Source organism: Diadema antillarum, unplaced genomic scaffold, assembly GCF_040938485.1.
Source record: "Diadema antillarum isolate AM-2024a unplaced genomic scaffold, OU_Dant_1.0 seq00001671_RagTag, whole genome shotgun sequence".
NCBI classification, from domain to species: domain Eukaryota; kingdom Metazoa; phylum Echinodermata; class Echinoidea; order Diadematoida; family Diadematidae; genus Diadema; species Diadema antillarum.
Genome location: NW_027272368.1, coordinates 133,965 through 156,831, shown reverse-complemented (window position 1 = coordinate 156,831; position 22,867 = coordinate 133,965). Strand labels below are relative to the sequence as shown.

The 22,867-nt window shown below is 37.8% G+C and overlaps 1 protein-coding gene across 1 annotated transcript; it reads right to left on the bottom strand.

Moving 5' to 3' along the window:
* Positions 1-1,075: 1,075 nt before the first annotated feature.
* Positions 1,076-22,190, bottom strand: LOC139711581 (sphingosine-1-phosphate lyase 1-like). Its single transcript, XM_071623459.1, has 15 exons — positions 22,072-22,190; positions 15,483-15,630; positions 13,913-13,980; positions 12,890-13,040; positions 11,668-11,747; positions 10,988-11,116; positions 10,285-10,373; positions 9,505-9,613; positions 7,768-7,866; positions 6,407-6,553; positions 5,727-5,847; positions 4,988-5,105; positions 3,048-3,194; positions 2,414-2,534; positions 1,076-1,180 (listed from the first exon to the last, which is right to left on the bottom strand). Exons 1-15 carry the CDS (start codon positions 22,093-22,095, stop codon positions 1,076-1,078), a joined length of 1,656 nt encoding a protein of 551 aa, XP_071479560.1. The 5' UTR covers positions 22,096-22,190.
* Positions 22,191-22,867: the final 677 nt, after the last annotated feature.

Here is a 22,867-nt window from a genome sequence, read left to right as displayed (position 1 = left end):
CATATATATATACATATTTATTTTATTTTCTTTGTTTATTCATTTATTTTTATTATCATTATTATTATTTTTTTATTTTTTTATTTTTTTTGGGGGGGGCTTTTTGGGGGGGCAAAAATGCGTTTTGCCCCCCACTTTTTGGATTGGGGGGGGCGGCCGCCCCCCCTGCCCCCCCACTTCCGGCACCTATGATTGGTGTCATCTTGGGCTACTGGAAGGTATGAATCAACTTGCTGCTTCAAGTTACTTTACATTTACACTTTAGACCAATTGGCACAATGTCCAATTTACATACAAATTCTGTAGATTTATTAGCAAACACAAGAAAGTACACAAAGCAAAGCCTTTCAATCTCTTGATGTCAAAGGAAACAATTCATGATGTGAAAATGATGAGCTAAAATTTTTCACTGCACATTCCAGAATCACATACATAATTGGTAGAAATGTGCCTTAGTCTATTTTTTTTTTCTAAATTTTCTAAAGAAATATAGAAAATTCACTGCTAGTCACAAGCTCAATGATCAGAACAGGAACATGACATCTGGATTCTGTGTCATCTGAAATATGAGATCCAACACATTCCATATTGCTCATTACATTCACTTTAGTAGGTAACTCAACCGCACAAAGCCCATTCACACTGCATAAGGTATGACCTTAATCTGCCACAACATTCAATTTTCACAACTATCACAACTTTTTACACATTGAAAATATTGCATTTGTAATAATTCTCTCTGTCTCATATGAACACCAATTCCACATATACTGCACATCATATACGGAAACATCAAGAAGCAGATAATAAGTTCTGATTTGATTTCAATATGATTTTTGTATAAACAACAGCCTTTTGCTGGACCCCTGCACCGCACAGATAATGCAAGTTTTATAGGAATGCTAAGAAATACACTGTACTTGACTAACTTCATTATTCTATGGCCTTCACAATTTTATCGCCATGTGTGCTGTATAAGTTGTGAAAGTATGCTTATGATGATAAATCAAGATGCTAGTTAGAGTAAGTACCACTAGAGGATGCTGCACGGCATGATGATACATTAAGAGTCTACTTAATCCAGTGGGTCAGTAGAGTAGTAGGCATCAAGGTATCCCTTGGCTAGGTCGGAAACCAAAGACCGATCAGGAATGGATTGGGCAGTGCCATACACAGCGGCCTGTTGAAATAGAGTGAAATGCATATCACACATCGGTTCAATCACAGCTAGAGTCTATCCATTATGTTACATCAAGGCAGTCTTGGCATTTGAAATACATTTCTAAACAAGCACTCAAATTGATGTTCAAAGGGAGGCGAAACAATTCACACCATGAGATACCACAAACTGGACAACTGATCATTTGCCACATACAGAAAACTTCAGCAGAACATGAAAAAAACAAAAACAAAATGTATTTGGAATCAAGAACTATGAATGGCATAAGTGAAACATAATCTTGTAAGATTTCAAGACAAACTGACAAACAGGCCTTTTCTTTCATTTCTTTTTCTTTATCTTGGACTCCTCACATATTGTTTGCTGGAAGAATTTTGCTGCAGAGGTAGAAATGTTTTCATCAATCCTTCCTACATGTGTGTCTTCTAGAATAGTCCTTGAAAAAACCAAGAGAAAATAAGTTAATAGCTTGATATGTCAGATGGATGGTTGAACTATTTGGTGGTAAATCGTTGCCTGAATTTTTTGCTTATCAATGGATAGCTGGTTAATACAAAAGGTATGTTGACTGACTGATGGATGGATGCATGAGTAGAAAGGGAACAGATGGTTAGGATAATAGATTGGTTGCAGAATGAATACATGATTGTCTATATTGATACTGTAGATCATAAAATGCAAAGGAGGAGACAGGACAGTATATTCTTGGGTACCTAGTCACAGCAGTCAAAAATACAATGATGTTTCAATGTACATTGTTGGCTTTTTATGAATTCAAGAAATGTATTTGACTCCCTTTCCTTCCACATTTCCTTCTCAAGTAATTATTTACAGCACACACAATCATTAACTCAAAACTTTTCACGATTCCCTTGTCATTATGCACTTTCCAAACCATCATTGTGAAGCACTGTTCTTGTCATGTTGTACTACATGTATATAAGTGTTCCCTATCTTGAGTAATTTGAAATATTGTGCTGAAACAGCTTTTTATCCCCTAAAAAATGATTGTCATACTAAATCTAGATTCACACAATAAGAGAATTCCCAAAACCACCTTACCCCTTTGTAAGTAACAAAGACACTATTCACACACAGCTTATGCATTTGTTGGGCTAAAACATTTTATAAACTGAAATAAAACTTCCATCCAAACCTTGTGAATAAACAAGGGCTCTGCATACACAAGGGAGTGTACATGAGTGGATTAAGTAGCAACAACTACACACTCACAGTTCCTTGTGCCTTCTCATTGGGTGTTTTCATGATTTCTGCAGTACACTCTTCAACATCCTTGATGAAGGTTTCTGCCACTCCTGAGACGGTTTGCCGTAGAGTCACACACAGGTGGAAGCTGAGAGCCAATAAGGATAATATTATCATGAATACAATCATTACAGATGACATCAAAGGGCTTCACATACAGGTAAGGTACAACACTGTCATCATTCAAGTTGGACAGGAAGCCAAAGATATCATGTTATTCTAAAGTCACGCAAATTGAGATGCTTGAACATACCTCAATTGTAGGTATCATGCAGTTAGTTCCAGATGATGAGTTCACTCTTGCAGGTATTATTTTCAAAGGTAATACTCTACATTATGAGGCATCATAAAAAATTCATTTGAAGACTGGGTCTTTCTCCTTGACTAAAACACATCTTTAATGTGATGTATAATCAGGTAGTTAAAGCGATATCATACTCAGATTTGTACGATTGGCAAAATCTAATGAATGATTTATACATGGAATGTGAAAAATGTACATGTATACGCCATAAAAATACACACCAATAAACAAAATCAAAGGGAATTATGAGAGAATATTGCCAAAATTAATCCTTTTTGATATAGGTGAAGTGTTTACCTTGAAGGAAACTGGAGTGAGTTGAGGTTCCATCCCCGTTTGGTCAGATCACCAGACAGACGGTAGATGTTGAAATCCTTGGATCCTACAGCAACCACACTCACATCAGGCTTGCCATACACAAAGATGCCTGGTATCTTACGTAGCCTGTACACAAATAACGATGAATAGCTCTTAAACAAATATACTTGAATTTAGCAAACTGTTCTGGGTTCATTCATATCTCAAGTATCCTTTGATAAAATTAATCCACGTGTTAACATTGTCTCTTCCAGACAAAGTCGACAGCGAAAACCAGCAAACGCAATTGCAAAAAGTATAGATGCAACTATGCAAGGAATAAAATGTAAATATCATTATTTTGAAACAGGCATGTGATGTAGATGTATAACATATCTCATCTCTATTGGATTCATATCTTGTAAAGGACTGACTATACATGTCAAGTGTTGCCTTTTGGCTGATTCTAATCATAGCTATTTTCTTCATTGTCTCATGTAACTGTATGTGAAACCTGATGCAAATCGGACAAGGCACTCTCACATCTTCTGAAAATAGAGGCTCAAATGATTGGACAAGACTTGACTTCTTTTTTCTTTCTGCAGAAAATAAAGCATGTGAGCGCAAGACTGAATATATGTCATTCTGTTTTATATGACATAAAAACAAATTTCTTTTCATGGAGGAATTCACACTCAGTGATGGTGTTGCAACTTAAGACAAATATCCCCCCCCCCCAGCTATTTAGGATAAGTAAGAGATACATTGTAATGCATAGATGTGTGCAGATTTATATTTCTTTGAACTACTACTGGATGAATGGGTACTATATGTTCAAATGCATAAATCATTTTACTAAATACGCACTGAATCAGAATTCCATTGCATAACACGTTGCAAAAATTATTGCGTGAACAGCAGCATTATAGCGGCACTACATTAGGGCCCAAAATTTATCATCAGTACCCTAAGTACAACTTTGGGTCATTACTGTGAATATCATGAGAAGCTCACACGCCCATGTAACAGAGTTAATGACGGTGTCTAACTCCTTACTACTTCTGGTTTTGGAGTTGAAGAGCTGACGAATTTCACATCATTTTGGGTCTTTTTGGCCATGCCCCTTGGCCCCAACAGAGGCAACTTAACCCTCCACCCCCCCCCCCCCCCACACACACACACACATAGGGCAACCTCATTTGTATTAACTTCTCTTTAATCCTGACACCTAAGAATGATTCCTGCTAAGCTTGTTCGAAGTCTGTTCGTGCAATATCAAGGAAAAGAATAGTGTATTACGATTAGCCCTCGGGCCTCACTTCAACTCTTCACTCTCTCCCTCTTATAAATGTGGGTGCATAATCCAGCTATGTACTACTTACTGCCACGGTCATGAATACCTTAAATACTTTATAACCTTAAAATCCTCATACTTAAAATCTTAATGCAACAACTTGTTTTCCTACTGATGGATCTGGAGAAGATCTTTGAAATCATCTCACTTTTGGGTCTTTTTTACTCTACTTTTGGGCCCTACCTCTGGACCCTCATGTGGATCACCTGAATCATTTGGATATTTGTTGATCGTCTACCCCTACATTTTAAAGATGAAAATATAGTAAAAAAGTTTATGGACAAGGCACAAGGCATGTGAAGTACACTGCAACAGTTCATTTGGGGTCTTGGGTCAGGTAAGCTGAACTCCAACCCCCTCCCCCCCCCAAAAAAAAAACAAAAAAACAACAACAAATAAATAAAAACACACACAAAAAAACACATAAAAAAACCACATACACACACAAGGAAAGAAAGAAAGAAAGAAACCAATTAAATTCATGTTACACCGTGCTTTATGGTAAAAACCAAACTGTGATTCCCATCACAACCAAGGAGACTGTGTGAGGTACATTCACTGTACTAGATAGCAAGTAGTTCCTCACCCTTCTTCAATCTTCTTTGCAGTACTGACAATCTTGCGAGTATTTTCAACATAACCATCTTCACCCATGAACATCATGGTTGCCCAGCAGGCTGCAATGATGGCTCCAGCACGGCTTCCTTATGCACAAAGCACATAAAATAACATAAAAGTGACCTTACTATTTCATATATCATATTTTTAAAAAACATATCTGCAGTATTGAATAATTACATTGTTGACTGAAAGGCATAGTCATACCATGTTGCATTGACCCACATATTTTTGGTGTGCACCAGTCTGACCTAAACAAACTGTGCAAGCATGCTAATTCTTTCGTCAAAGCTGTTCAACTTTAAATCTATATTTTCAGTTTGATGAATACAATTTTCAGACCATGGAATTCAGTATTTGCTATTAAAACATCAATGAACAGTTCAAAAGAAAAGACATTAAAGATGCAACCACTGACACACCCAACTGAAGGAAGCTAACTGCCTCGTGCATCCGATGGTGCTGGAGTTACAAAGTGCAAGCAAGCAAATGTAAAGTAGTTGTTTTCACAAACAAACACACTGGTTATTCACAACACCGCTCTCCATACTTGTTTACAACCTACAGCAAACAAGAATACAGACTCTGATGTGCAAAGGCACATCTATACCCTAGGGAGAATTCACACATCGCCACACTTATTTAACAGACAAAGTGGCACTGCATCCTAGTCAAGAGATACAAACTACAAGTCTTTCTTTTCTCACCTCCAATTGTGGGCGTGGCATAGATACCTCCAGTCCAGTCAGGAGAAACAAAAAACTGAGGATGACGGTATTTCTGCTCACTGTACATGATCACTGAAGATCCTTTGGGGGCATAACCATACTGCAACACAGCAAATGATGAATAAAGAATCAGAAATTTGTTGATATGTCAACACAACTATATTAGAGGTCCTTAAAAACACTGATAGTAGTGAGTATTTCATCAATAATAAACTAATGATGGTGATGGTCATCCTCATGAATCTTATATTAATATCACTAAATACATTGTTGCTTATATCGAATGTAAGAATTAATAATCTTTACTTTTGAAAAGAACCCGTGGTATTCCTATCAATATCACCTTGTCATCGGCACCATCCTACCAACCACAGAACATGACAGCATACAATGTAAATGAAATATTTCCAATTTTCCTAATTTGGGGCATATCATGCATTTTTGCCATCAGTCCATAATGACCATACAAATGAAAAATACTCAACAGAGGAATCACTTCCTTGTTTTACGTCAGGTGGAACATTATGGTACATACATCAAATAGTTGAGAATCATTAGTTCATATCAAGCTTATGGTATGTCAGATTCTGTAAGGGTTTTGAAGGAGAGCTTTATGATCTGCAAACAAACTTGTTGGACTGTGAAGTTGTAGTGTTTACCTTGTGTGTGTCTGCTGAGATGCTGGTTACTCCTTTGAGTCTGAAGTCAAAGGGAGGTAGGGGGAATCCAGCCTTCTCCATGAATGGAATAAGGAAGCCTCCAAGGCATGCATCCACATGGACTGGTATGTTGTAGTATTCACCTAGCTGTGAGACCAATAGAACACTGCTTTAGCCTTTCAATTGTTAATGAGACAGGACTGAGAATCCACAATGAAGGCAAAGAGGAGGAACTGCAGCCATATGTCACCACAATGAGGCTAAGAGAATTATAAATACAGTCCAACCTGTCTCTAGCAGCCACCCAAGGGAAACAAAAAGAGTGGCTGTTATAGTCAGGTGGTTGCTATAGACAGGTTATCCAACTTTTTGCCTACATGTACATGCATCATGAGTATCTGCAAGTACTTACATGTACATGTTTGTATGCATATGTTTACGTATGCACACGTGTGTTTCATGCATTGAGCAATGCCGGTGTTTACGAAATTGTTGCACAGTAGCATGTGTACAGTCGCGAAGAAAGTTTAACACTAGTGCATTAATTGTTATGACTAAATGAGTGATGAATGCAGTGGTGGCTATCACTGAATGTTGACCATGATTGACTAGCATGGCTACAAAGCAGAAAAAAACATGCTGAATTATCGGCACGGCTAAAGGGGATATCTCACTGAGCGGCGAATGTTTGTGAACGCAGCGAATTTGAGATTCGCCAACTTTTCTGACGAATGTTTGCAACTGTTAGCAAGAATACAAAGTCGCAAAAATTTTTTGAATATGTTCAAAATTTCTTTGCCACAAGAAAAACTGCTTGTGACAATAAAAACTTTTGCGAACTTTCTTGCAACTGTTAACGAACCTTTTGCAACCCTTTATGAACCCTGGTGAAATCCCGAATTCACTACGTTCGCAAACGTTCGCCACCCAGTGAGATACCCCTTTACGCTCCATCGGGTCTGTAGCCACTATAGACAGGTTAAAATCTACTGCGGGAAACAAAATTTGTGGCCGCTGGCCGCGTTAGACAGGTGGCTGTTATACACAGGGTCTCTCACAGGGATTTTCTCTCGGGGGGATTTTTCAGTGGCTGTTATAGACAGGTGGTCGTAAGGCAAGTTGGACTGTAGTACGGTCTTGTTTTCTACCTGGTATTAAAAAGACGCACACATACAAAGTGGTTTTCATCGAAACAATGGCAAAGTCAACACACAACCACAGGTCCAATTAAATACTGACAAAATTAACAAACATATTTGATGTAAGTTATCTTTACAACAGTACATAACTCTTTTTATTGTGGGCTTGCTTGTGTCTTGAAATATTTTGAATATATATCTAATCACACTCGAAAGCCTCACCTCTGCAATATCCTTTATTGGATCCATGATACCAAAAGGAAATTGGGGAGCCGATCCAACGAGGACAGCTGTTCTCTTGCTGATTTTTCTTTTCATTGCCTAAAGGAAAAGGAAAAAGAGATTTTCAGATGCAAAAAGAAAAAAGAAATTTCAAGTCAGACAGCACTCCTTGTTTGCAGACTTCCTGGTTTAAGGAGAGTTGTCACATTCAATGATGTAAAAACATGAAGCAGTGAGCCTCGAGTTTGGAAAAGAATGTTATCCAGGCTCCATTTGTGCATATCTTGAGTAGCTGCGTAATTCTGACTGAGAAACTGCATGATACAACTTAGATACAAACACATAAAATGGGCAGAAACAATTAACACTGCCAGCTCAAATCAAGCTCTCAACGAAAGACAGTGTAGAAATAAAGATTCACCATCTCTATAATTTCAAAGAAGTTTCCAAGCATTCTTTGGTCTCTGTTGTAATAAAAAAAGTAAATCTTAAGAGACCACACTGCCTAGATGTCTCCACCATTTTGTGTCCCCTCTAAGAATGAGGCTGAAAGTAGTGTTACGTTGAGGGTGGTACAAAATTCAATGTATGGCATTGCTACTAGTTAAACCCTAACTAGGCTGGGCTATTTAGGTAGATCATAGAGCCGGGGTGGGGGGGCCTCCCAGGCCCCCCCTCCAGATCTCGGCCGTCGACCGTGTGATCGTGACGAAAATTCGCACACACATTGCCTATGACGTAATCTAAAGTACCATGAAGTTGAATTAAAAAAAAACCTATCATTTATGCTTAATTATGCTAATTTATGCATAATAATGCATGAAATCAGACAATTTGGTATAAATCACTAAATAAAGCTCAAAATGGGCACATTTTTAGTGTAAATATTCTTTTTAGTGTCCTGAGCAAATATAAGAGAAAAAAATTGTGCCATCTGAAAAAATTTCTTAAGTATTTTATTGTTTTTTGAATTTCTATGTATTTATTTGTTTTTCGACTTTATGTTTTTCATTGTTTTTTCGATGAAACTTGTCCGCGACATTGTTCCGAACAAGAAAATATGTTATTAATTGATTTTAGTCAATAAAACCCCAAAATAATCATGCTTTTATGAAATTTGCCTGTAAGCACAGTTTGCATTGAAATTGTACACGAATTCACGTTTTTGAGCAATATTTGGTCTGACATGCACGTACATATTTATGCGAAACTTCGGAACCGTGCGCCCGGGCATCGCAAATTTGGTGTCAAAAGATGCGGGAGACTCGAAAGAAAAAAGTAATGAAACGTCGCGGCGTTAGCTTTTCGCGTTAGCGATACATCGCGTGAAACGTCGAGGGGGGGGGGGGCCACGGAGCCCCACCCCCGGCCTAGTTAGGGTTAAACTGTAACTTCTCATATAACTGTCTGACATTCTGTGCCTGACACAGACATGTTGGTCATTCAAGCCGACTTGTCACCTTTGATTGAGTGGTAGATTTGATACATTTCAGCTATTCTCTCTCTGCAAGCAGAACCACAGTAGTGATTTTCTCACTATTTCACTGTTGCATATTATCATTGTCATTTGGGTCTAGGCATTGTATCATTTTAAAGTATGACATTGATGATTGCTGATATCTAATCACATAATGCAACAAGGATGATATATCATATATTTACTAAACCATATCAGGATAGCAGTGAATGTGAGATCTGGTATAGTTGGTGTTTGTAGGAAAGTTGATCTACTCTCACCCTAATGCTGACTTGGTGTGTTTTTGGATCCACAGGAAGATGAATCAGCTTCATTCTGAAGTAGTGAGCTGCCTTGTCAAAGGCTGCATGGGCAGTCACAGGGGCAAGGCTGTATGCACATTCCAAGAAAGACATACACACAATAGGAACCATTTCATCCCCATGAAAGGCTAGAACACACTATAATGTCTAAATATTAAGTTTTACACACAGTCTATCTAATCTAGCATTTTAAGCACTGATTCTTGATAGTGAAATCTACTTCTATATTAAAGGCAATCAGATCTATCCCTGATGTATTCAAGAAACTATAGACATACATTCACATTCACATACCCAAATTTATTTACACAAATTTACTTACACAAATTTACTTGTCTGCATCACCCTTCTCCACACAATCCCCACAAAACATGTTGTATGTGATCAATTAAGTGCCAATGGTAATAAAACAGCCATACTATATCTGCACAGTGTATCATTTTATGTATAAACAACTAGGCCTACATCTGGCACTATCATGAGCACTACTTCCACTATCTGTACCATTATCACTAACCATTCCTGCTACTAAAACAATGTTAATACTTGTAGTGCTACTTGTATCACTTACCTAGAGACTTTTCATATTCCTTTGTTGTTGTACCTGATATAGTGAGGAACCTGATATTACAAGGCAGTCCCAATTGTCACATTTTTGAGGTCCTTGTTATAAATGCAGAACTTTCCCCTGTATTCTATTTCTTGTTTGGCCAGAGCCTTCAGTCCATTTCAACTTACATTTCTGGGAATTCAATTCCTCTCTCTGTTGCTAAATCTCTGTAGGATGCCATGGCCATTAGGATACTCTCAGTCCCACCTGTTGTCATCTGTGTTCAGTTGAAGACAGGGAGCACCAAGTCAGAACCAAGGAATACATGTATGTGTCACATGTATCAAATTCTTTGTTAGAGGAAGAAAGTCCATTTTACATACATACATGTACATTTAGTGATTGCTGTCTTTTTTTTGCATAGATCTTCCATAACTTTCCTTGTTTTCTGTGTCTATAATATTCTGACACAGTATTTGTGAGGTGGGACATACGGTTTATGTGTCATGTGGCAATAACTGATGAAATCCCTTTGGAGACTAAATGTCATCTTCACCATTCTTAATAGCCAGTCAAGAGGGTTTTTATCTGATATATGTTCTGGCATAAGTTAACGGAGTATTGCTCCGAATATTTTTTTGGGTATGATTATACTGACACACACACACACACAAAAGAAGACACAAAATACTAGTAAGAAGAAACAAATAAAAACTGATCAAACAGAAACATATCACCCTTCTCCTCTTTCAGGGAGACCACTATGAAATCATATGACACTTCAATGATAAAGCACTCATTCTTGAATTGTCTCTGTGAACATGACATCATACTTAAGACATCATACATTATGACATATCATACCAATATCAAGTTTTCTGATACACTCACCGTTCCACATCCAGACTTGGAGGCATTGAACATTTTCAGTGTCATGGATACAATCTCTGCCTCCATCTTACGTACATCAGGAAAGACATCTGGGTGCAGAGGGTTGGTCCAGGCAAAGTCTTCGTACATCTAGAACAAGTAGAAGAGAAGAGGAAACATTATGAGAAAATACATCAATTGACTGTAAATGCATGAAACAAAAGAACTAGAAAATGAAGCGCCATTAAACAAATCGGGAGGGGGGGGGGGAATGTGAAAGGATATCATACGTACGGAAAAAAAGTTTAATGTTAACCCAACACATGCTTTTACATTACATACTGTATGATAGTGTGTATGTGGCTAGTAGGTGGCTTCAATAAAAAAAAATATCTACATTTCACACTTGAATTATTGCAGGTAGTTCAAACATTAACACACACGGCTCACATGAGAAACCAGACCTATGCCATATTCTTATATTGAGGAAGCATAGAGAAACATGTAATGAGAGCTAATAACCTCTTTAAACAGGTTTCATCATGTTTCTTTCATACCTGCACAATCACGTATATAATCCTGAACTTGCCACTGATGGAATGCAGTGAAAAGAAACCCCAGCTCTTTGTGGATATGGTATTGAGTGTACGACTTACAGTGTAATTACTTGAGTTCACACGACAACTATTGTTATAACTAACCTGTGCAGCTAGAGAGGCCATTTCATCTGTTCCTGCATACACACACCCAGAAACCTTGCCTCCTTTCCAATCAATGCTACCTACAGATGTGATGGTGGAAATCAGATCACTTCAAATGGTTTGCAGACATTCATTTTTACCTAGTTGCAAAGAGGCAACATACATTTGTATACCATCTCTGTAGTTTACATTACAATCCAGTGCTGAAAGACATGTGAGGTCCTTTAACTCTTCACACTTGAAGTACTGAATCTTTTGAGTGGCCTATTAAATCAATTTGAGAGACCAGCACATAGTTTATTGTCTTCGTGCAAGTTTGTGTGTGTGTGTGTGTGTGTGTGTGTGTGTGTGTGTGTGTGTGTGTGTGTGTGTGTTTAATGCATCATAATTTAAATATTACTTCAATTGTGTGAAGAGAAATCAACCAAACTGTCCAGCAAAGTCATAGAACTTTTACAAGCTTTCTGAATGTGAACAATTGCTGTATCAATGGGCATAAGTTCTTGCATATAAACAGTGTAATTGCAACTTTTCATATGTTGTACATATCAAGAATTCTAAGCGACAGCCTTCTATTCATGCAAGAGTACTGGAAAATCTACAAGTATTGCATCAAAAGAGCAGTTTGGTGACTCTACTAGTTTCGGGCAGGCAAAGACTTCCTGTTACTTTGGCAGAAAATGAAATACTTGCATCAAAATCAGTTCAATTAGAACGTCACAGTGGGAAGAAGAGCAGCCTTGTTTTGGTAACTTAATGTCATACAAGTAAACTTACTAGATTTACTGCCCCATTGTCATGATCACATGCCATAGTTATTTACAGCCATAAATATAAATACAGTGTCTCATGAATATTCACAGACATTTAAATGCAGTGTGTTTCTTTCCCTGGTTTTAACAGATAAAGAGTAAACCTATTCAAACCTAGAGGTAGAAGATTCTTAAGATGAAATTCCTCTTCCCCATAAACAAATACAGTTCATTTAATCCTGAAAGAAATCTCAGAAGTTAATAATCTTACAAAAGGTAGTCATTACAATTTGTACCTCTCTTTGATAGGAAGTACTGCATCATATATTATGTGAAGCAGTTTAGTCTGTATAATTATTTCTCATCACTCATAAAGTGTCTTTATTTCTCTTCTTACTTTCCTTCTACAAACATGTGCAATATTTCCGTAAGGATGCAAAGTATTCATGAAATCAGTTGGAAAGACTTACTCATAGGTTTGTAAGACTTGTTGACCTTGTTCATGATGTCCTCCCTGGTCAGTCCCTTGGCAGGAAGCTGAAGGACATAGCTATCTCCTGGCTTCAGGGGAAACAGATCCCTTGCAATCCCAGCAATGTTCTTGTCAATCTCCTCTTTGATCTTAACAGTCCGATGAAAAGTGAATTTATAAAATTGAGGACAACAAGACGAGTTAGAGTGTTTCTTCTGCAGCAGGCAATTGACTGGAATGCCTCCAGTTTTTCACGCAATCACTATATTCTGCCACAAGTATGGCCCCCTCACTTATACTTTAATATACTTATACTTCAAGTTTTTGTATGCCAAGGTGTACCCCCCCCCCCCATTCCACATTATTCTGAAACCGCAATGCACAAGCGCTTTTGAAAAACAATCCCTTTTTCAAAGCCATCTACCTTTTTAAATTCTTGCTAGAATTGCAGTACAGCAACATTGTAGAGAAAATTGCAAGTTTTGCTGTGACGTAAATTTCATGACAAAGCTATGGCTAGGATGGTGTCAGTGTTATGGCTTAGAGCCATTCATCAATCAGTTTATGTGCACTTGTGCATTTGAGCAAATATGCAATGTTGGCAAGCCATCGACTGAGTTTGGCATGGGAACGTGGCACATCATTTGTCTTGACAACTAACCTAATGGATTGATCTTTCAACCTCTTTGCACGGTAAAAGGAATTGTTACCAAATCTTTTTCAAATGACTTCACTAATATACAATTTACACAATGGAAACTTTAACAGCAAATAGCAAAACACTGATTAGACTTTCTTGCTGAATTTAGAAAGGCTTTGCTTCACGCCTTTCGTATCCTATGGAAATGCTGAAAATTGCATGCACACAAAAATTCCTGGTTTTACAGTAAATTTCAATCAATGCACTGTCAGGGAAGTTCTTTGGCACTATGTTGCATGGCACAATTACTCTAGATAGTGAGTCATTATGGAGGTTGTAAAATTAGCAATGTCTAGTTGGTAGAAGAATAGAAAAACAAACCTTGCCCTTGACATATGGAAGACTTCTAAAGAACTTGAAGAAGTTTTTGACAATCCTTTCCTTCAGAGCTGCAAACAGTGAAATGACATGTACAGTGTACTAAATATGAATATAACTACAATCTCAAGGCTACAAAGGGATAGCATGTACTTAACTTAATATTTCCCCCATTTAACAACATGATAAAAACTAAAATGATTCATGAAGTGTCACTTTTCACTTTAATTGTAGTATTTTATTCTTGACTTAGTTTTTTGCTGCTCTAATTCACCACCTTTCAAGTAACTAGATCTAACATAAAAGTATGTCAAAACTCCCCTCTCTTAAAGGTACTGTTTACCATTGCGGGCAGTTCTTTGAAAAAATATTCGAGTTATCACATTTGATGCATATATGTGTAGGTCAGTTGTATCACATGATGTCCTACCACATAACAATTTTGCAATAAAGCCTAAAATACAAGGAGATATCACTATTTTTCTCACTAAACCATAATGGTAGATGATTTAGTCTAGGAAAAGTTATATCATAACTATTGTTCACATTTTGTATTACCGGTACTATACTTAAAATTGACTATTATGATTAAAATGTTTACAGTGGTTGTTTCTACCCCTATCTCACATTTCAAAACAATTTTGAAGCACTAAAGCTGGGTTTTTGTTTCATCTGCAAAGGGCAAATAATGTCATTAAGTGTCAAAGTTCAAGCAAAATGTCAATGACACAACCTTTGTACCATTTACACATCAATTGATTCGTCTTTTCATCACAAACCCCACTGTATGTAAACTTGCATCATATATGATACAAGAAAGTCATGAGATAGGTCTTTTTGTGTTCCCATCAAACTGCAATATAAGTGATAGAAAATGTAAGCTCTGTGAACATTATTTTGGAGAGAAAGTAAACTGACTCCACTAAGCAGTGTACACACATATTTTTCCACTGAATATCACTGAACACATTCTGTCCATTTTTTTTTTTCTTCAAAGTATTCTGACAAGTTCTTGCAGGGTTTTCTGGTGCCTAATGGGTGCATTACAGAGAACAAGAATACCAAACAGAAGAAACATAATTATACAAAATGTACACTATTAAATAGGAAGAACACTATTCTCACCTAATTACATGTACTTGTGCATGCTTCCAAACTTTAGTGTTGATAAAAGAATATTTACCAGGTTCAGAAAATAAAAAAATAACTTAAGGTGAAAAACAAAATGTCTACAAAGAATTATTAAAGAGATAAGTAATAACAATCAAAAAGAAAAAAACTGAACTTGTGAACATAAAAATTTCAACAGGAAAAGGCTTCCATAATGTTTAAATTATCAAAAGACAGGGCAAAACCATGTAGACCCATATCACATTTCTGGCAAGAAAATCAACACTGCAACTTTTTGGGGTCTTTGTGATGTACACATGTGAACATTGTTACAATGTGGATGGTACTATACAGTTAAACTGATATTGTGATATGTTTGCATGGAACATAATACCATGCTACTGTACTTGTAAACCATGCTAATTTCAAAGTGTTGACAACAAGGTATGTACATGTAACTTACTGAGTCTGGGATGGACAAGGAAACTGTAGAGCCATGTGAGAATCAGGGTAATGCCAATTGAATAGGCAATGACCTGCCATGCTTCCAGTCCAGAGCATAGTTCATTGACCTGGTGCCTTGCTTGGTCAAGGTACAAAAGTACCACCTCCTTTAAGATCAGACAAAAATTGATAAAAAGAAAAACAATTAGTAAAACTTAAGTAATACTCTGGGTTAAACTGTATATACTGTGATTTTGCTAGATATTCATACGATTAAGCCATCATAAATAAATCATAAAGCCATCGTCATAAATATACAGTAGACAAGGTTTCTACATGTCACACTAGATTGATTGCAACAAATACATTATGGAAGAGTTTTCAATTACTACACATAATCTATAGCCACACTAACTTCACAATGTTAATGTTTTTGAAGTTTAATTTCTCAAAAGTTCGCCAGTGTGACCTCAAACTTCCTGGAAACTTCTCGCAAATCTTCCCACTAAGATAAGGGAAATTTCCTGAACTCTCGTAAATCTGGACGCACGCAACTGAAACTTCACAAAGTTTGTCACCATTTCTTACAGATATCTCCCTACGCCACCACCCCCCCCCCCCCCCAAATGAATGAACACACACACACACACTTTGCGGTAAACCGTTAACCAAAAGGAAATTAACTTCCGTGATAGTGACAATCAATTGTGGGAAATAGATTTGAGTCATCCTGTAGGTCTAACATGACTGACTGCTTTATTAGCTTGAACTACACTGTATAAAAGTGTCAATTACCCTAAAGTTGTAATACGCATTGTACAATGTATGTTTACATACTTGTAGTACGGTACACTCTTTCTCTCTCTCTCTCTTTCATTCTTGCTCAGGCTGTTTCCTACGCATTCAAGTTTTTGAAATCTCTCTAGACTTCAATTTATCACTTGTCGTATGCATTGGGTTAATGCTGAAGCTACAGCTATTGCGTATCCAAGTATGAATACCACACAGTGTAAACTACTGTTTTAAAGTCTTTTTTCATCGCTTCATAATATCATGAAATAGTTGTGGCTACATCAAGCTTTGAGCAAAGGCCACTGATATTAACTCTGAATTAAAGCAAAAATGAAAAAAACAAAAACCAAAACATGATTTGATGAAAATATTAACAATGATGATGATGATGATGATGATGATAATAATAATAATAATGATAATAATGATAATAAAAATAATGATCAAGTCTTTTAATGTGCCATGTCTATCACACAGTGACACTAATTACCATTTTGTCTAACATACTGTGCCACTAAATACACAATATATGAAATCTCTGACAGAATCTTGAACTCTGAGCTCAGACACTCCAAATACACCATTAATATTCACGCTCAATTTACTGATGGCTCCTACAAAATGATAACCTACTGTACATGTAGTACATTTAACAGAATTTATGTGTGTATCATTTAGGAGTCCTTGAAATTTACATTGTAATTCATCCTTTCATATCGGTAAGCGCTAAACAGAATTGGAACTTTCTGATGGGAGAGTATTTGCTGACTTGACCCAGTCCATGAGGCAATGGGGGTCCTTACACTATCATGGACATCCACTTTGAGAATGCACATCAACCCAGCAAAAAAAAAAAAAAACATCTATTGAAAATATCAAACAATATCTGAAATCTTTTAAGATAAACATTAGGGCAACGCCCACCAGCAATACCTCTCAGTTTAGAATATCTAATCATATCTCACTAGCTGACACATATCAAACAAACTGTAGGCCTAATCATCTTCAAGACAGCATGATAACATGATTGAGCAACGAACTTCACACCATGACACACAGATCTAGTGGGAGACAGCAGGTACTGCTACAAGCATGCCATAATACCTGCATGACTAATACAAAAAGTCAATAGAACAATGTAGCAAGCAAGCTTACTCTATTCTTCAGAGAGAAAGTGTGTGCACCCATTTTGAGTTTTCTTCAGGTACTTGAATACTTATTACCTAGTGCTTGCTCTGGCTAGGACAAGCAAAACCATGAGCTCATTTATAAACTGCGTTCAACTGGGTTTGTTTAATACTACAATGCTTGGCAGAAGTGTTTTTATCATTGAGCTATAACCTAAGCCCATGATTTCTACACTGTAGTTGGGAGATTCAATGAAAACTAAGAATTAGCTATTGTACTGCAAAGGAAGAAATGTTCATGCTATGAAATTTTCACAAAGTGATGCTAAAAACCTTTTTAATGGCATTAAATTTTCGCAAGTTGCCAAGTGCTGGAATCCAATGCATTATAGTGTACAAAGACAAATTTTGCATGCATTTTAATTCTGTGAATCTCTGCTATCGAGATATTTGTGAAATTAAAATGCACACACGTATCTGTTTTTACAGTAACTTTGAGAACATATTTTTACATGATCCATGACTTACAGTTTTAGTCCTTCAGGACTTTCATCAATGCAGCAATTATTATCATATACATACAGCTGTAGTTGAATACCCTGTTTAGAGTCCCTTCTTTTGGAGAACCTCCAAAAGATATGCGATAAAGTAGTAGTCAAACTGAGGTAATAGCGAGCTTTAGATCTGTGAGCACTGCAAACAGTAATATGATGCTAATTGCTAGCAAAAAAAGTTGTCCTGCACATGAGCGAGACAGCCTGTTCCCATTGTCCAACCTGGGAGGCCGTGTCATTTTTAGTGTTCGCGTAGCAGATCCAAAGCTTGCTGATATGACACAGCCTCCAAGAGCACACTCACACACACACACACACACACACACAACAATGCCCCTCTTTCCTGATAAGTCTTTAGAATACACTGTAGGCCTACACTGTGTGCATATTGTCAGTACCTCCCAACTGTGTTTGTATTTTAAGGGTGTCACAGCTGCTAGCTGAGTTTTATGGAGTGGACACTTTCCAAGGAGATACAATGTATAACAATCACAATAGAATTGGGCATTTTCACTTTAAAAAGACATAAAAATCATCCTTTTTGCATGCAAATTTTTTTAAAATAGGCATTGAAGAAAACACTATTTGGAAACCTCCTGTAAATTTTGAACTCAAGAGGGTCTGTATTTGTTAAGTTGAATTGACCGTTAAGATTCAAATAATATCTTTGTACTACGAAAAAGTTACAAATCTAAACTACTAAAAGTCTAGTTTTACAGACCTGCGTGATGCACTATGTAGTTCATGTAAGTGGTGTGTTGTTATTTGCCATACATGTAGATAAGAAAGTAAAAGAAGCTAGTGAATTCTTCCTTTCTGACACCTTTAACACGCATATCTTGAAGTATAAGTATTACAACCACAGGAGGATTAGCATGCATTGTATGTAGATGTGACTGGTACACAGAATACGTTGCGGTGAGCATTTAGTGCATTATTTTAATTTTAAGGGCTAACAACCTTCAAATATCACAGAAATGTTATAGCTCTACAATAGTGTTGTCATTCTGGTGGAACATATCATGTTCTGTGCTATAGGCGGGGGCGAACATCCGGGCATTTTCAACATCGAGCCATAGTAACTGACCGGCCGATGAAAACAAATGCGTAGCGACAATACCCTAGTGCAGCGCTCCGCAATGCATCGCATGCATAATACACGCACGGTACACGCATGCACTGCACTGAATGAACGCTATACGCTAGTGTGCTATTATCGGTTATAATTTTGACATTGTTATCGGGATTTTTGCACAGCTTTCTGACATTTTTACTGCAGATTCGTACATCATTTCATCGTTTGTTTCACATCCTCACAATGCCTCGAAGTTGTGTTGTGTTTCGCTGCCATAATCATAGTCTAATGTTGGACAAAAAACAATCTTTCTTTGAACTTCCAAAGCGTGATCGCAGCCAAAAAAAGAAGGAACCGGTGGTTAGCTGCTATCAGCCGGGAGAATGAAGACGTCAGCTTATGGCTTTCACGCTAAATTCAAATTACTGAAAGTAAATGATAACCTACTAACCAGGTGTAGAGTAAAAGCCCCAATTTTCGGACACTTAAGCTTTTTTGCAATATTTATTCAACTCAAATAATACTCTACAAAATTATATCTATAATAATGTATGTTGAATATATCAACCTAATTTTTCCAAATATTGATTTTGTCAAGCAGATCATAAAATTTCACGAAATCCCCAAATATTATCACCTTGTCAGTGCCCCAAAATTCGGACAGCGTCTCCAAAATTCGGACACACGCGCAATGTCAATACGCATACAAGGCCGCTGTAAAATCCGCGCGCGCCATACTTTGTTGGCGCAAGGTTGCATCGGGGACGTTGCGGCGCCCGTTCGTGTCCGAACTTTGGGGACTCTGCACTTGCATTCAGCCCCTGTACATTTATTCACTGCATCGGTACATACAGAGATTTTGTTTTTCTTTTGTGTTTTTGAGGATACCATCGCACTCTGAGCTTGCGACAAGCAAAAAATCTTGCAACAAAACGGCATAATTTTTCAATTTTTTAGCTTTTTCGCGACCCCGATTCTTTACACAGGACCTAATTCGTGTGCGCTTTGGAAAAGTTGCGGCGATTCCGCGTTTTTGACGGCAAAATCTGGGATTTTAGATGGAATTTTGGAGGTGACTCAGGCACTTTCCTGTGGTGTACGAGTGTGCTAGTATGTGAAACGATGTGATATGCTTGTGTTGTGACAGTCGACTTTGCTACCTTGTGATAAGTAAGTGTCCGGATTTTGGAGGCCGGCCGAAAATTGGGGTTCTTACTCTACTCGTTAGGTTCATGTACATATCGGTGAATTGAATGTCTGGCCATGACGTAGGGTCATTGATCCACGAGTCTGCGGGTACACGGTAAGGACAAACTGCAAGGCCGATGGAGGACAGTTTAGTCCCGTATCTCTCCTTTGCTTCCCGTGAAAGTTTATCACAGTAATCGAAAGACATTTTAAAATCTACGAAAGCATCTTTTAACTGAAACAATGAACTAGATTCAGCAGTAAATAACAGTGAAATGAACAGCGTTAAACGCGACAGTAGTAACACAGCGTGCACTGACAGCTCCAGTGTAGATCCACGTAAACTCCATTTATGTGTGCTAATGAACGGTCCCATATATTGCAATTCGTGTATTGTATGACGGCATTGCATGCTCTGTTGCACGCTCGTTTGATGGCTATTGTTTTCATCGCACTAAGGGCAGCGAGTTCGTCGTTAGGCGGAAGTGACATCACTCCGCCCCCGCCTATTTGGTAAGGAATGCAAAAAGGATGGCCCATCTTTAAGGGTACAGCTACAGTAGTACAGGGATGTTGGGTTATTTTCTGTTTCCAATGTGCATCAACCCCCCCCCCCCCCAAAAAAAAAAAAAATACAATCTGTTCGAACACATTCACAAGAGAATGCAACTTGTGACTTTGCCCAAAAACTGCTTCAGAACAAGCAATCTTGCAGAATTTTTGCCATAACCTGAAATGAAAATCTTTGTTTTATTTTAAAAATCCACTAATGTCTGATTGTACTAAACACTGGACGGACATTGATGTTACAACATATGAAGGCAAATAATAAATGTTAAATTTATTTTTCAACTGATTGGCCTATAAACGTTCTGAAGATTTCTTATATCAATATTCTAAATCTAGGGACCTAACATTACTTTACTGTTCTACAAAAAGCCACACAAACAAGCAAACAAACGAACAAAAACATTTCTCTGCCTTGTACTATGTAGTGGCTTTTAGTACATTAACGTATTAAATACATACGTAATGGATGAATGGCTAATATGTCCTGGACAGACAAAAATGCGTCAATTGTGAATGGCCAACCACATTAACAACCATATTAGAAAGCTTAAAGCCATAAAGAGGTCAACGAAGATGGGGCAGATTTAATTGGTTTTGGGGGTTCCTTACTTTGCCTGTGTGTACAGTGTGGGGCCTAATTTTGTCGATCTAGATCTAGTCTACACTTTCACCAGATTTAGATCTACACATGCTAGAGCTCTGCTGACAATAGTGGAGGCATTCTCTCGAGTCAAGGTGTCTGCACATGCCACAACTACAAGTTGATCGAAAGATCGGTCTGTAACACTGTATCTGGTCGTCGGGGATATGTTCCGCGGAGCGGAGCTAAAGACTTCGTCTGGCTGGCGTGATGGATCCCGATCCCCTCAGCTCCGGAGGAGAGCGATAACGACAAAAAATAAAAGACTCCTCCGGACAGACGGATCTTTCTGTCTAAACTACACAAGGTACAATCTACTAAAATCTACGATTGCTGTGATGAATGAAAGTACAAAAGGTGCCATGTAATCACGCAACTAGAGGTAGAATCTACACAGCCCGCAGCCCTGTCCGCTGTAAAGATACTGTAAATTACAGAAGTCGCGTGGCGTCTGGCTAGATATGCTGGCTAGCAATAAAACGAGGAAGGTAACGTAACGCATAAGAAAACGAATGGGACTGTGTCTTTTCTTATCCGTTCAGATAAGCCTACTGGCGTAAATTTACTGCTACTGTATGCTGCGCTGCAACCAACCAGCATTCAGAAGTCTGAATCTAATACTGTATTTCTTCATTAGTTGGACGTGAACGCGATAAGCTTACCATATATTTATTTTTGTCTTCCATCCTACAGATCGTTGATGAATGACAGCCTTGGGATTTCGCAACAGCAGCAAGAAAGAAAGCCACCAAATATAGTGCAATAGCGCAGTCACTGTGCCGGTACAGTATACGTGCAATCTGTTCGTGAATGAAGGATCACGTACGTGTACATACATATGTAAACCCCTCAGTACCACACGTAACACGTTCGTTGAGTAACTTGCAGCAAGGTTATCACAAATCAAGGTTGTCATTTTATTGGTGGTGGGTGGTGGTGGTTTGGGGGGGGGGGGGGGGGGGGGGGGGTGTCAATCGGGACTGGTGATAAAAGACAAGACAAAAGCACGGGACAGCTAAAAAATGTATAAGGGATACTAGTACTGAAGATCTATTCTTTTTTTCGTGCAGCAGATAGGTTACGTATGGTATGTAATCTCTTTTAACTATCATTTTCCTGATACTAAGTAGCTCTGATGGAGTTTTGACATCGGTCGATCCTCTCAGGGGAGGTGGTGGCATTTGTAAAACAAATCTGAATAAAAAAAAATAGATATTAAAAAATAAAATCACAGCACCCACTCTTGCCTAAGGTTCCGACCATTCTTACCGTCTAAAAGGGGTTCAATTGTACTCCCCCTTGAAAAAAACGTACGTTCAACAGTCCCTGATCTTTTACAACGTGTGTAAAGATATTAAGAAAAAAAAATGTTTCTGATGCTTTATCTTTCGTGTGTGTTTGTTTGTTTGTTCTTTGCAGATGAATCAAACGTATTTTTTTCACATCCAGATCCTCACA